The sequence below is a fragment of the Neovison vison genome, chromosome 3 (assembly GCF_020171115.1).
Source record: "Neovison vison isolate M4711 chromosome 3, ASM_NN_V1, whole genome shotgun sequence".
In the NCBI taxonomy this organism is placed as follows: domain Eukaryota; kingdom Metazoa; phylum Chordata; class Mammalia; order Carnivora; family Mustelidae; genus Neogale; species Neogale vison.
The window spans coordinates 26,605,849-26,620,668 of NC_058093.1; the positions used below are offsets into that span (position 1 = coordinate 26,605,849).

General features: G+C 41.2%; 1 protein-coding gene across 1 annotated transcript in view; it reads right to left on the minus strand.

Moving 5' to 3' along the window:
* LOC122902282 (peroxisomal trans-2-enoyl-CoA reductase-like) overlaps positions 1-13,712 on the minus strand; it is a 32,962-nt gene extending 19,250 nt beyond the window's left edge. The window contains exons 1-4 of the mRNA XM_044241563.1: positions 13,532-13,712; positions 11,540-11,673; positions 10,823-10,988; positions 6,105-6,186 (exon numbers count right to left, since the gene is read on the minus strand). Of these exons, the coding sequence (XP_044097498.1) occupies positions 6,105-6,186; positions 10,823-10,988; positions 11,540-11,673; positions 13,532-13,655 (506 nt within the window). The 5' untranslated portion in view covers positions 13,656-13,712. The remainder of the gene's footprint in view (positions 1-6,104; positions 6,187-10,822; positions 10,989-11,539; positions 11,674-13,531) is intronic.
* Positions 13,713-14,820: the final 1,108 nt, after the last annotated feature.

A 14,820-nucleotide genomic window follows, 5' to 3' on the forward strand; every position in this document is an offset into this window, starting at 1 on the left:
TGGAAATTTCCAGGCTTCTCACAACACCAGAAGTAACAGGCAGGGGCATGAAAAAACATGCTTACGTAGAAATGCAATCAAGCCCTCTAGGAGGACCTAGAGGTGTTTGTCCCCTTGCACTCAGTGCCCTGAACACCAGAGCCACCACATGAAGTCCTGCCTCTCAACATAGGAAAAGCCTCAGCAGTTATGTTGACCCCCTGAAGAATAAGCAAGTGGCAGACTTTCAGAAGCTGGTGTAACGGCCAAAGAGAGACAGCCACTAGAACTGAGAGACAGAGGTGGAAAACCAGAGACAGAAGTAATTGAATTTCAGCATCTGAACCAATTTGTTACACATGAGCAAGAGGCAGATGCAGGGCAACAGAATATGCCACTCCAAAATATGACAGTAGGAACTCAGGACATGCCACCCAAAATACACAGCTTTGATAGATTATTTTGAGCTGTAGGCACTTGAAAAATAGCAAATGCAGGGAGGAGCTTTCTCTGAACTCCCCTTATCTGCCTAAATATAGACTGGGTTCCACCCAAAGGAGCTCGATTACCATAAATCCCCTCCCCAAGGGGTTTATCACCCAGGGAAGACTGCCTGTGGCCACATTTGTATAAAGACTAGAAGTTGACATCACACCCAGACATACTCTGTCACAAGCTACCATACCTCCCACCTATTTTGCTAGGGGGCCACACATTTTTCATAAAAACCATCTGCTCTCCTCTACGAGGCCTCCATCTTTCCTACCCTGTCTTTACTAAGATAGTGGCTCAGTCTGAGCTCTAAGCCACTCTTGGAAGCTACTCATTTCTCCCTGGGTATCTCCCGCATACACATGATTTATACCTATGAATAAAATTTTTTTGTCTTCTTAATTTGTCTTTTATTGCAGGGGTCTCTACTAAGAACTCAGAAGGGTAGAGGGAAAATTCTTTTTCCTCCCCTACACAGTTTTCTCAAGCTTCACAGATGAAGAGAAGGACATTCAGTAACATAACAACATGTTGAGATTACATTTCCATACTCAACAATCTACCAGAGAAGGTGACAGAAAAGGGTGTGACGTCAGAACTGAAACTGCTGATGGATGTCAAGGGCATCTGCAACAGGGGAGCCTGAGGCCCATGCTCTCTATCCTTCCCAGTTAAGGAGAGAAGGATGCAGTCTTCCTCCATGGGATTCAGATCTCCTAAAAGTCATACAAGGACTGAAAGAAGTTACTCTGGATCCCCAAACAGCACATCCTAATCTGCTTCTCTCTGAGGATAAATAACAACAACAAACACCAAAACCCAGAAAAAACTTTGACAACTGTGAAGAAAAAAGCAGAAAGTTCATTCAAATCCAGAGAGACTTATAGTTTATCCACTCCTGTGTTCTGAAAGACTTGATTCTGGTGGGCATTCCTGGGAGGTCCTGGTGGATGAGATGCCTGAATGGGCCATGGGGGTTTGTGAAGATTCCCATTCCAGGAAGAGAAAGTGGTTCCCATTGGAACAGAACAGATACTGGACAATTCAGCTTCAGAGTGATGACTATGTCACACTAAGTGCTGCCCTAGTCACTCTTCTTCTAAAGGAAAACCCCAGAGGGACAAACATTTATTTGGACTATGAGTTGACTGATATTATATGTTACCATTTCCATGACAGTCTCACAGCTGTTCTTTCAATGACCAATTTTCTGAACTATGAAGGCCTCGTTTCCGTATCAGATATGATTTAAAATCTCTTATAATCTGTATTGGAACAGATTGTGAGTGATAAGCTGTCTTGAAGGTTGTCACAATGCCTCACTGTCTTCCTCTAATTTATAATAGGAAGCAGAAGGATGCATGACTCTCCATGAATATAGCACCAACCAATTTTTTCAATGCTTCTACAACCTAAATACATAACACCATACAGCATACAGTCCTTTTCATCAGGCCTCTTTCAATCAGAATAATTATTTTGAGGGAGGAGTAAAGATGGTGGAGTAGGGAACCCTATTTCAACCGGTCCCTGAATTGAGCTGGCTATCTACCACATCATTCTGAACACCCAAGAAATCAGCCTCAGATGTAAGAAGATATATCTGGATCTCTACAAACAGCATGTCTGCAGTGGATGGCGTCGAGGTATGAAGTGGGAAGCCGTGATTCTGCAGGCATATATCGGAAGTTAAATGGATGGGGGAGGAAACCTCCATAATCTTGTACCAGGAAGGCAAAAGCCTCCCACACTGGGGACTGGGCACAGACTCACAGATTGGTAGCCAGGGGGAAAGGACTTTAGGGCAGCCTACCAGACTGAAGCCTGGAACTACAGGGGTACATGTGTGAACGGGGTGCAGCTTGCGGTTGTAGAAGCACAAATGGCAGAGAGTCTAGCCCTGGGAGTGAGGGCTGGGAGTGCTGCTGTGCAGCCTGCAATGCAGGATGCTGCAGTTTTTAGCAGCACAGACAGAAAGAGAGACAGTGTGGCCTGGAGAGCTCAGTGAAGAGCAGATTGCAATCTCATTGGTCTGGGACAAAGGTTTGGATATGGTCACTTCTGTTCAGATCCTCAGAAGAGACGCATAAAGCCACCAGAGAACCAAAGCCCCTCTCTCGCCAAACCAGCTTTCACTGAGCCCATCTCCCTCCCCCCACAGGGGGCAGGGCAACTCTGCCCAAACAGGGTTGCCTCAGTAACAGTGTGGCAGGCCCCTCCCCCAGAAGACAGGCTGAAAGAACAAGAAGCGGACAACCCTAAGTTCCCTATAAAGTAGGTGCATCTTGCAGGGTTGTGGTCAATAATTTGTACTTTGTACATTTCCTCAACCACCCCTCAACAGAATGACTAAGAGAAGGAACCCCAACAAAGGAAAGAATCAGAGAATATGGCCTCTGCCACAGAACTAATGGACGTGGATATAACCAAGATGTCAGAAATAGACTTCAGAGTAACAATTACAAGGTAAAATCTGGACTTGAGAAAAATATTAACAACAATATAGAATCGCTTAGGGCAAAAATGAAATCGAATTAGGCAAAACTTAAAAATGCTATGAATGAAACGCTGTCTAAACTGGATAGTCTGACTGCTGGGGTAAACAAGAAGAATGAATTAGTGAGCTAGAGGATAAGATGATAGAAAAGAAGGAAACTGAGGCAGGATGGGAAAAACAAGTTAAAGCCTAAGGAATCAAACTGAGAGAGATTAGCGACTCAATGAAACATTCCAATATCAGAATTACTGGGATCCCTGAGGGGGTGGAGAGTGAGCGAGCGAAAGAGAGAGAGATCTAGAAGATATATTTGAGCAAATCGCCTCTGAAAAAGAACAACAAATAAAGCCTAAGCCATGCACGAGAAGAGAAGTAATTAAGATTAGAGCAAACATCAATGAATCAGAAACCAGAAATATAGTAGAGCAGATCAACGAAACGAGAAGCTGGTTCCTTGAAAGTATTAATAAAACTGATAAACCACTGGCCAGACTTATCCAAAAGAAAAGAGAAAGGATCCAAATTAATAAAACCATGAATGAAAGGGGAGAGATCACAACTAACACCAAGGAAACAGAAACAATTATTAGAAATTATTATCAATGACTATATGCCAATAAATTAAGGAACCTGGAGGAAATGGATGTCTTCCTGGAAACCTATAAAATACCAAGGCTGTAATAGGGAGAAATTGACAACCTGAATAGACCCAATAAGCAGTAATGATATTGAAGCAGTGATCAAAAACCTCCTAAAAAACAAAAAGTCCAGGGCCCGATGGAGTCCCTGGAGGATTCTACCACACATTCAAAGCAGAAATAATACCTATTCTCCTGAAGCTCTTTCAAAAAATACGAACAGAAGGAAAACTTCCAAACTCATTCTTTCAGGCCAGCATTACCTTGATCCCAAAACCAGGCAAAGACCCTATTAAAAGGAGAATTACAGAACAATATTCCTGATGAATATAGATGCCAAAATTCTCAACAAGATCCTGCCCATTAGGATCCAACAGTACAGTAAAAGGATTATCCATCATAACCAGGTGGGATTTATCCCTGGGATGCAAGGTGGTTCAACGTTCGCAAATCAGTGTGATAGAACACATTAATAAGAGGGACGTCTGGGTGGCTCAGTTGGTTAAAGAGCTGCCTTCAGCTCGGGTCATGATCCCGGCGTCCTGGGATCGAGTCTCACATCGGGCTCCTTGCTCGGCGGGGAGCCTGCTTCTCCCTCTGCCTCTGTCTGCCACTCTGTCTGCCTGTGCTCGCTCTCGCTCCTCTCTCTCTGACAAATAAATAAATAAAATCTTTAAAAAAAAAAAACACATTAATAAGAGAAAAGATAAAAACCATATAGTCCTCTCAATTGATGTAGAAAAAGTATTAGACAAAGTACAGCAAATCCTTTCCTGAATAAGACTCTTCAGAGTGTAGAGACAGAAGGAAGATTCCTCAATTTCATAAAAACCATCTATGAAAAGCCCACAGCGAAAATCATTCTTGATGGAGAAAAGCTGAGAGCCTTCCCCCTTAGATCAGGAACGTGACGAGGATGCCCACTCAGTGTAGCTCAGACTGAACTACCCTGCAAAGATGTAATAGAAAATAGATTAGGGGCACCTGGGTGGCTCAGTGGGTTAAGCCGCCGCCTTCGGCTCAGGTCAGGATCGAGTCCCGCATCGGGGCTCTCTGCTCGGCAGGGAGCCTGCTTCCTCCTCTCTCTCTCTCTGCCTGTACAAATTAAATTATTTGTAATGCAAAATGTAGAAACAATACAAATTACTACTAAGTTTGATATAGTACGTACATTTGAATAAAGGAATTTGAAAAGAAATCTGTAAGTCCCTCATAGTGGTCTATCAAAAAATTTAATAATAATAATAATAATAATAAATACAGAGAGAAAGAAGGAATGGCTGTTGCAGAAAAGTCATTTTACAGAAGAATATCAGCTAATAAATACAGAAGCAATTATGAAATCAGAAAAATCAACATCTTCTGAATCCTAATGTCTTAAGTGATTCAGCTAAGAATCAATAATGGTTACAAAAATCACAATGGCAAACAGGATATTCATGCAGTGCCAAAATATCACCCTGCACATTACAGTTTACATATTACTAATAAAGGAAGTCAGGTCATGGTCTTACTTCGTTAACAGGATATCTCTGGAATGAGAAGGTATGGAGCACTCAACTTTGTACCTTATGCAATTTTATACATATGTAAAAACTAGCATGCTTTGTTTTTATAACACTAGGATAGGTCTATTTCATAAAAAGAAATATTCTATGTTGGAAAATCTTTAAAAAATTTTAATTAAAAAATGGAAGGAATCAGAATTTATCAAAGATACAAAAGAAATAAAAATGAAATAGATACAAATTAAATACAAAATGAATTTTTTGTAAACCAGATTTTTTAACTACTAAAAGTATGGTTTTCAAATAGCTTCCTGGCACACTGTTTTCTCTTTATTCTATGTGGACGCCCTTTTAGATTATTAAGACTCTACTGAGCCAGGAGGCTAAGTTAGTTCACTGATTGACTTTTTTTTTTTTTTATCTATTTCCAACATAAAAATTTACCAAATTCATAGTAAGAATCAAACATGTCCAACTCTATTACCAAGTAACAATTTAGCAGTTCTGTCTAAAATTGAAGATATATATTCACAGCATTCAAATCTAAATTAATCTAAATATGTTTCATTTCCACATGTTAACAAAAAAAAAAATCTCTTCAGACACTGATGACCAGTTTAGTGACATCTGGATTAGGTTACTGGATAAAACAGAGGACAACCAGTTAAATTTGAATTTCAGATAAACAAGAAAATATTTTAGCATAAATATGCCCCAAGTAATATTTGGGATAGACATAATATAAAACTTAATGGGGCCTCCTGATTCTATTTTCTTGGTAAATATGGCAAGTCTAATATGCGTAGGAACGTTTTGCAAGTACATTTTTGAAGATCAAATAAAGGGCAATGTTAAGTATTGAGATAGAAACTCATTACAGGATTCAGGATTGTGACTTATGAAATCTTCTCCACCCCACTCCCCCCATTCAGAGGACAAAACCCCAAGACATAGGAAAAAAATATGTATATGTATATTAAGTATGCTTACACAAATCCTGGAAATCCGTTTCTAGTAAGGATAATAACATTGACAATAGATCCTCCGTGCTCTTTCATCCAGGACTTGTAAACTGCAGGAAACAGCCAATGACAAGCATATGAAATAGCATCCTGACTCTCTTCTCACTCACCGTCCCACCATCTTGCTTGCTATTTAAAAATTTTTAATTTCAGGGTACCTGGGTGGTTCAGTGGGTTAAGCCTCTGCCTTTGGCTCAGCCCTGCATCAGGCTCTCTGCTCAGCAGGGAACCTACTACCCCCTCTCTCTCTGCCTGCCTCTGCCTACTTGTGATCTCTCTCCCTGCCAAATAAATAAATAAAATCTTAAAACTTTTTTAAATTTACAATTCCTTTTTCAAAAAGCCTGACTGAATATAACTTACATATCAAGAAAATCATCCACTTTATGTGTACAATTTAATGATTTTGATAAACATAGAGCCATGCACCACTATCACAATCCAGTTTTAGAACATTCCATCACCCCCAAAAACATTGCTTTGTGCCCATCTGCAGCCAAGCCATGCCCACGCAAACCCTCATCTACTTTCCATTTATATAAATTTGTCTTTTCTGGACATTTCACATAAATGAAATCACACCATATGCGGTCTTTTGTGTCTGGCATCTTTTACTTAAAATAGTATCTTCAAGGTTCACCCACAGGGTAACGTGTCTCAATAGTTAATTTTTATTGCCGAATCATATTCCAGTGAATAGACAGGCCATATTTCATTTGTCTGCTCACCAGAGGATGAACATTTGAATTGTTTCCACTGGCAGGTGATGAAGAATACAAACTGTTGGGTGGACATAGGTTTTTATTTCTCTTGGGTAGATGCTTGGGAATGGAACTGCTGGGTCATATGGCAACTGTATGTTTAACTTTTTAAGGAACTGCCAAACTGTTTTCTGGTGTCGCCACTATTTTACATTTCTACCAGATATGCATGAGGGTTCCAGTTTCTCCAGGCTATTATTGCCTAATTTTTTTTTTATTATAACCATTCTAGTGGGTATGAAGTGATATTTCACTGAGGTTTTGATCTGATGTCCCGAATGACTAATGGTGCTGCTGACAATCTTCTGATGTACTTATCAGCCATTCAGTTATTTTCTTTGGTAAAATAGCTATTCAAATATTTTGCTTATTTTTTAATTGGTTTGTTTTCTTAATACTGAATGATAAGAGCTCTTTCTTTGTTCTGGATACAAGTCCTTTATCAGATGTGTGATTTCCTTCAGTCTGGCTTATCTTTTCATTTTATTAATGTTGTCTCTTTAAGTGCAAACATTTGCGTTTGATTAAGTCAAGTTTATCAATTTTTTTTACTTCATACATCGTATTCTAGATGGTGTATCTCAGGACTCTGCCTAAGTCAAGGTCATAAAGATTTTGTGCTTTATTAGTTTTCAAAAGTTACACAATTTTACCAATTGCATTTAGGTCTACGGTCCATTTTGTACTTTTGGGTAACTTTTACTTATGGTATGAGGGAAGGGTCTTCTTGCATGTGGATATCCAACTGTCCAGGACCATCTGCTGAAAAGATGATCATTTCCCCCATAGAACTTCCTTGGCCCCCTTGGCAAAAGTCGTAAATATAAGGGATTGATCACAACTATAAGGGTTTATTTCTAGACTTTCAAACTTGTCCAAAATATCTATTCATCTGTTATCTTGATGATTATCTTGAAATCAAGAAGTATAAGTCCACCAACTTTCCTGGTTTGTAAAACTGTTTTGGCTACTCTGAGTCCTTTGCATTTCCACATGTATTTTAGGATCTCCTTGTCATTTTCTGCATAAATAATAGGGACTGCATTGAACCTACATACCAATTTGGGAAGAACTACAACCTTAACCATATTAAGTCTTCCAATTTATAGATACTGAATGTTTTTCCATTCATTCTGATCATTCATTTCTCTCAGCAATATTTTGTCGTTTTTAGATACAAGTCTTATCCTTCTTTTGTTAATTCTTTAAGTATTTCTTTTCAATTCTGCTGTTTTTTGTAGGGGGAGAGAGTGGGAGTGGGGCTGGGGGGGTAAGGTGGAGGGAGAAGAAGAGAGACTCTTAAGCAGGTTCTACAACCAGCGCAGAACCCTACACGGGACTCCATCTCGTGAGAGCTCACGACCTGAGCTGAAATCAAGACTCAGACCCTCAACTGACAACGCCACCAGGTGTCTCTCATTCTTTAAGTAGTTTATCCTTTTTTGAAGCCCCATTTGATATTTAGCCATCAACTGTATTCATACAAATCAAGACAACGTCAGATGTGTACCCTCAAGACTCACTTCAATAGAAATCTAATTTTTAGAATGTAAAGGCCAGAGAACAAGGAAAGACCCATTCCTACTAAGAGCTTAGACAAAAATAAGAATGGTTTCCCATCGTTACTTAAAGCTTTCCAGTTGAGTTCTTCCCAATTCATACTAGATGACAGAAAAAGGAGGTAAAGCCCCCAGAAAAGAAGACATAAAATATGGTATTTTTGGACTCTAAGACAATTCTTTCATATCATTTTGAAATTGTTTAAACTGGGATATGTTTTACAGTTGGTGGCTTCTTAGGGTGCAAATAACGCTGTTTCTACTTTCTTAGTAGTGTATAAAATGATGGTGCATTTCACCAAAGATACATTGAATGTATCTTTCACTCAATGAAATACATTATTTATTTTTAGACAACATGATTGTGTAGCTAAACACCTGAAAGACTAATTTCAAAAACTGTTAGATAAACTACAAATTGCTAGATAAAGCTACAAGATGAACTTGAAAAAGTAGATCTTCCATAAACCAACTATATCCCAGCTGAAAATAATTGGGAAAAGAGCCCATTCAAAATAGCAGGCGTTGGAGTGCCCACGTGGCTCAGCAGTTAAGCATCTCCCTCCAACTCAGGTTATGATCCCAGGGTCCTAGGAATAAGCTCCGCATCAGGCTCCCTGCTCAGTGGGGAGCCTGCTTCTCCCTCTGCTTGTGTTCCCCCTGCTTGTGCTCTCTTGCTCTCTGTCAAAAAAATAAAATCTTAAAAAAAAAAAGATAATAAATATAAATAAAATAAAAAAGTAATAAAATGATAATAAATATAATAAAATAATATAAATATATTTTATATATCTATATAAATATAAAAAATAAATATAAATAAAATAAAAATAAAAGATAATGAAATACTAAAAAAAAAAGCTCCCTCTGCTTGTGTTCTCTTGCTCTTGGTCAAAATAATAAAATCTTTAAAACAAGAAATGAAAGAAAGAAAGAGGTCATGAATAGCCCAAAAAGCTTGGAAATGAAAATAAAGATCTATGTGCCATATCAAATATGTAAAAAAAAAAAAAAAAACTATGAAAAACTAAAAAGGTATAAATTTATTTCAATTACCCTATACAGGCTTTCTGCTTTTGCTTAAAGTGTACTCTATGTTAGAACTCTGAATTCAGGAGCACCTGGGTGGCTCATCATTAAGTGCCTGCCTTTGGCCCAGGTCATGATCCCAGGGTCCTGATATCCAGCCCCACATCAGGCTGCCTGCTCAGTGGGAAGTGTGCTTCTTCTCCCATTCCCCCTGCTTGTGTTCCCTCTCTCTGTGTGTCTTCTCTGTCAAATAAATAAATAAAGTCTTAAGGAAAAAAGAACTCTGAAATCATCTTTGTGTTTTTCCCCTGACACTTTCAGAGCTGTCATGGGAATATTTCTTTAAGAAATGTGAGGGAGTCTCCGGTGCCAATCACAAGTCCAGCTTCTCACATGTGCTTCCGACCAAGGGGCTATAAATTAGAGGTTCCCATGAAATAGTCAGCCACAATGAATGTAAAGCTTTATACTACCAGTTAGATGAAGTTGAAAGCTGGAAATGTCTGCAAGATTTTGACATAGAGATGTTAAGAATATAAAGCCTAATCCATATTAGTGTGAAGACCCTTTGGGTTGGAATTCTACCTGTTCTGTGGTTTTCATCACAAAAACATCTTCGATCGTTTTTAACAAAACCCTTGAATTACTCAATGTCAGGGGTTGAATATCATCACCTATGCAATATAACTTTCAATCCAAAGATCTTCATGCATGCTAATTAGTTGTTAGTCAGAAAGGATGTGGATTCAGGCATTTTCCCTGAAGATTTGACAAGTTACAAGAGATTAAAAAGATTCATTTCTTTAAAACTAAGTGTGAGAGTTTTGTTTGTTTGTTTTAATTTCAGGAACAACTTCGTAGCTGTATCTTTGTACAGATTCTTAATAATTTTCTCATGATAAATTCCTAGAAATAAAATTGTAAGATCAAACCATTCCCATATTTTACAAATATTGCCAAATGACTATCCAGAAAAGCAGCAATTTACATTTCTGTGTCCTATGCAAGCAAATCAGGGCAGTCAGTACTGCAGACATGGAGTTTCTGAGTCCCCAACAATTCTCTTCGAAGATTCTCTATGATCTAGGGGCACCTAGGTGGCTCAGTGGGTTAACCCTCTGCCTTCGGCTTAGGTCATGATCTCAGGGTCCCAGGACTGAGTCCGGTATCGGGCTCCCTGCTCAGGGGTAGCCTGCTTCTCCATTTCCACTCCCCCTGCTTATGTGTGCGCGCTCTCTCTCTCTGATAAATAAGTAAAATCTTTAAAGAAAAAAAAAAGATTCTCTACGACTTTAAATAAAGACACCTTGCCTTTTTGGGTTATTGGTCATACTCACCTGCTTTGCACATGTAGAAGGTGCCTGTCAGGTTGGTCTCAATCACAGCATGCCATCCCTTTGCACTGATGTGTTCTGTAGGAGACGTGAACTGGCCTCCTCCATTGTTTACCAAAAAATTGATCTTACCGTAAACATCTAAGGTGGATTTGACCAAATTCTCCACCTAAAGAAAAATGTTCAAAGTAAACTGGTTAACAACTTCACTTGCTAGCTGGACTGATAGCTTACTCTGGGAGAAGAACTTACAGTCTGTCACAGTAAATGGTATCAGTACCAGTAGCTGAAATCCAGTTAAAATTAACACTAAAAAATTACTTAAAAGGGGCACCTGTCTGGCTCAGTTGGTACAGCATGTGACTCTTGATCTTGGGGTTGTGAGTCTGAGCCCCACGTTGGGTGCAGAAATGACTGATCACTTAAAAATAAGAACTTAAAAAAAAAATAAAGAAATGACTTAAAGGGCAAAAGGCACAAAAAGTAATCTCGCTGAGCCCACATCCTTGCTTAGCTTCCTTAAAGATTGTTTCTTTCTTCTCCTCCCCCAGGCGGTAATCCTCAGATATCATTAGTGAAAGAATCTCTTTTACAGCCTCTGCTTCTAGTTAACCTCATATAAGACCTCGACCACAGGAACATCTGAAGTACTAGTTTTAGGAAACACTACTATAAATGAAATGAATGAATAAAGAAAGGATATAGACACATTTGCATTACCTCCTCTTCATTGCGGATGTTGCATTTTATAGGAGTGACCTGAGCCTGGTTGTTGGGAGGCAGGCTGGCCTTCAGTTCCGTTGCAACAGATTTTAATCTATCAAAGTTACGAGATGCAATGACCACATTACACCCTGAAAAGAAAACAGTCAAGAAATAGTAAATATGCTTTCATTGATAAATATACTTTCACTGGTTGTCTAAATTAAGAACAAAACAAGTTCAGAAGTTCTTTCATGTGTACCCATTAAAAAAAGGTGAATCAGGGGGTGCCTGGGTGGCTCAGTGGGTTAAAGCCTCTGCCTTCGGCTCAGGTCATGATCCCAGGGTCCTGGGATCCAGCCCCGCATGGGGCTGGCTCTCTGCTCGGCGGGGAGCCTGCTTCCCCCTCTCTCTATCTGCCTGCCTCTCTGCCTACTTGTGATCTGTCAAATAAATAAATAAAGTCTTTAAAAAAAATGGTGAATCAGGACTTCTGCCTCTGGTTAAAATCAAACATCAATAATGGAGTTTATCCTCCAGACCAATGGAACAAAAAAACTGGTCAAAGTATAATGCAGAACAGCTTTCAGGCACAGGACGTGGGGTATCATGGCTCAGTGATCTATCTCAGAGAGTGGAAACAAACAATGTGAGCCCTATGATCGTTCCAGCTTGCTACTGGAGAGTTTCCCAGGTACAGCCCAGGGAGGAGGAAGGGGAACCATTCAGATTCCAGGATGAGATGAAGTTGGGAGTCAAGGTAGGCCAAGAAGGCACTGGAGATAGTGTTTCTTTCTTTCTTTTTTTTTTTTTTTTTTTTTTTTTTTTAGATTTTAAAAATTTGACAGACAGATCACAAGTAGGCAGAGAGGCAGGCAGAGAGAGAGGGAGAAGCAGCCTTCCCGCTGAGCATAGAGTTGTATACAGGGCTGGATCCCAGGACCGTGGGATCATGACCTGAGCCAAAGGCAGAGGCTTCAACCCACTGAACCACCCAGGCGCCCCGCTAAAGTGTTTCAAACAGGCAAAACCTCATTTGAAAAGCAATGGGTAAGATACTCAGAAGGGTATGGCCTGAGTGGTGAAGCAAAATTACTCTAGATTAACTAGATTAAAGACTATTCAGGTCAATACTTAACATATAACAAGTCTTTCTTAAAGTATCAAACTGTTTCCAAAGAACCTAACAACAGAAATAACAACTTCTGGGATGCAGTTAACACAGAACAAAAGCTCAAGGATATTTATTTATTTATTTTTAAAGATTTTATTTATTTGACAAACAGAGATCACAAGTAGGCAGAGAGGCAGAAAGAGAGAGGGACGCAAACTCCCTGCCCAGCAGAGAGCCGATGCAGGATTCGATCCCAGGACCCTGAGATCATGACCTGAGCTGAAGGCAGAGAGTTAACCCACTGAGCCACCCAGGCGCCCCAGAGCTCAAGAATATTTAAATGAATATAAAAATAACCAGCATCCAACAAGGTAAAATTAAAAATGTAAAGCAGTAATTTTTTTAAATGCAAAGCAGGTAAGTCCAACCCACCATGAGGAGAAAAGTTAATAAAAACAGAAACAGAAATGGCAATGACGATATCATTAAATAAACCAGTGATAAAGAGAAAAATATGAAAAGGCTTTCCGCGTTTCCTCATTCGGTAATCCATAGGACGGGTTCATTTTAAACACATTTATAAAGAATTCCACAGCACGTTTCCACAGGTCTCCTTGTTCCCTACTCGAGCACGTTATCTGTGATTCTAACTGTTGCCTTTAGTGCACAAATAGTGGTTTCATACTTCAAGGCTTCTGCCGCATTTCTTAGAGAGACTCTTCCCTTTCCCCCCGCGGTTTCAACGTCTCCTACAGGTACAGCCTCTTGGCTTGGCCAGTCCATGTCCCCCAGCCCTGCCGCCCACCTCCTGGCTCCCGAAACCCCCTGAGGCCAGTGTGTGTCTCTGCCGACCTCTTGATTTTAGGTAGCTTGACCCAGGGGGCCCGCTCGCGTACCCAGGTGCAGAAGCTCCGTGGCGATGGCCTTTCCGATACCCGTGGCCCCTCCGGTGACGATGGCCAGTTGGTGCTGCAGCAGGCCCGGCGCCAAGCAGCTCCTGAACTCGCCCCAGACGGCCATATCGGCGGGGAGGCCGAATCCCGAGAGCGCTAAGGTCTCTGTTCCGTCGGTCTAGGAAGGGCGCGGGTATAGGCACCCTGCCCACGTGACCGCGCGGGCCCCGCCCCGCCCCGCCCCGCCCCGCCCCGTCGCGGCAGGTCCCCATCCTCCCAGCGGACGGCTGCTCTCCGGCGGCGCTGCCCGACTGGGTCTGGGTCCTCTGCCAGACTTTGTCCGCGGCATGTGTAGGTGAGATCCCTTGTTCGTTGGGTTTGGGTTTTTGTTTTTAAATTTCGGTGCCATCGTGGGGACCGGAGGAAGGGAAGCAGACAAAAAGCGGGCGCGTGCTCCATTTCCAAAAATCCTCGGTGCTTTAGGTCTCCTGGTTAATTAAGATAGAATTCTCCAGGGCACCTGGGGAAGGGGAGGCTGCAGGCTCTGGCTCCAGTTGCTGTGTGCCTCTGGCTGGGAAGGAAAGGGGCAGGCTTAGCTGCAGGGGAAGAAATCTGGCCTCCAGATCCTTTCCCCCTCTGGAAGGGACGCTGAGCACTGAGGTGGGGGTGGGGATGGGGAGTGGGATGCCCTTGCGGTTATCCACAGAATCAAGACAATAAAGGATCTTAAAAATAAACTCGAGCCCACCGCCACCTCATCTCCCTTTCCCCGCCCAGGAATGAAGGGGAGATGCAACCTTTACCCCATTCGAGATCTAATCCATTTCAGCCAGGCTGCAGAACTGACGAATCCACGGGTGTGTGCTTCCTGCAAGAACGCTGATGTAGGTGTGTGAGATCCTATCATCGGGTTCATTCCTCAAGCAGGGAAGCAAGCATTCGGAGGATGGGGGAAGGGGCGTGGGATTTCTCATCCGCAGTTTGATGTCCAGGAGCCCGGGGTTATTATTCAGAGTCTCCTCTGCATTGTTCATCTAGCTTCCCCCGTTCCCCCACCAGAGAGAGCTTATGCCTGGACTGTCCTCCTGAGACTTGGCCTAAGAATTTGGCAGATCTAGGGAATGTGTGTGGTGCTATGGTCTTAACAATTCAGGGAACACGCTATTTCCGTCTGCTATCAGAGTACTGTATTTTCACCTACAAGGTATTAAAATGATGTAAAAGCAAACAAAGGCCATCCTTTTGTTGGGCCCACCCCCCAGCTAATTATTCACAAAGCAGATTAGAAATAG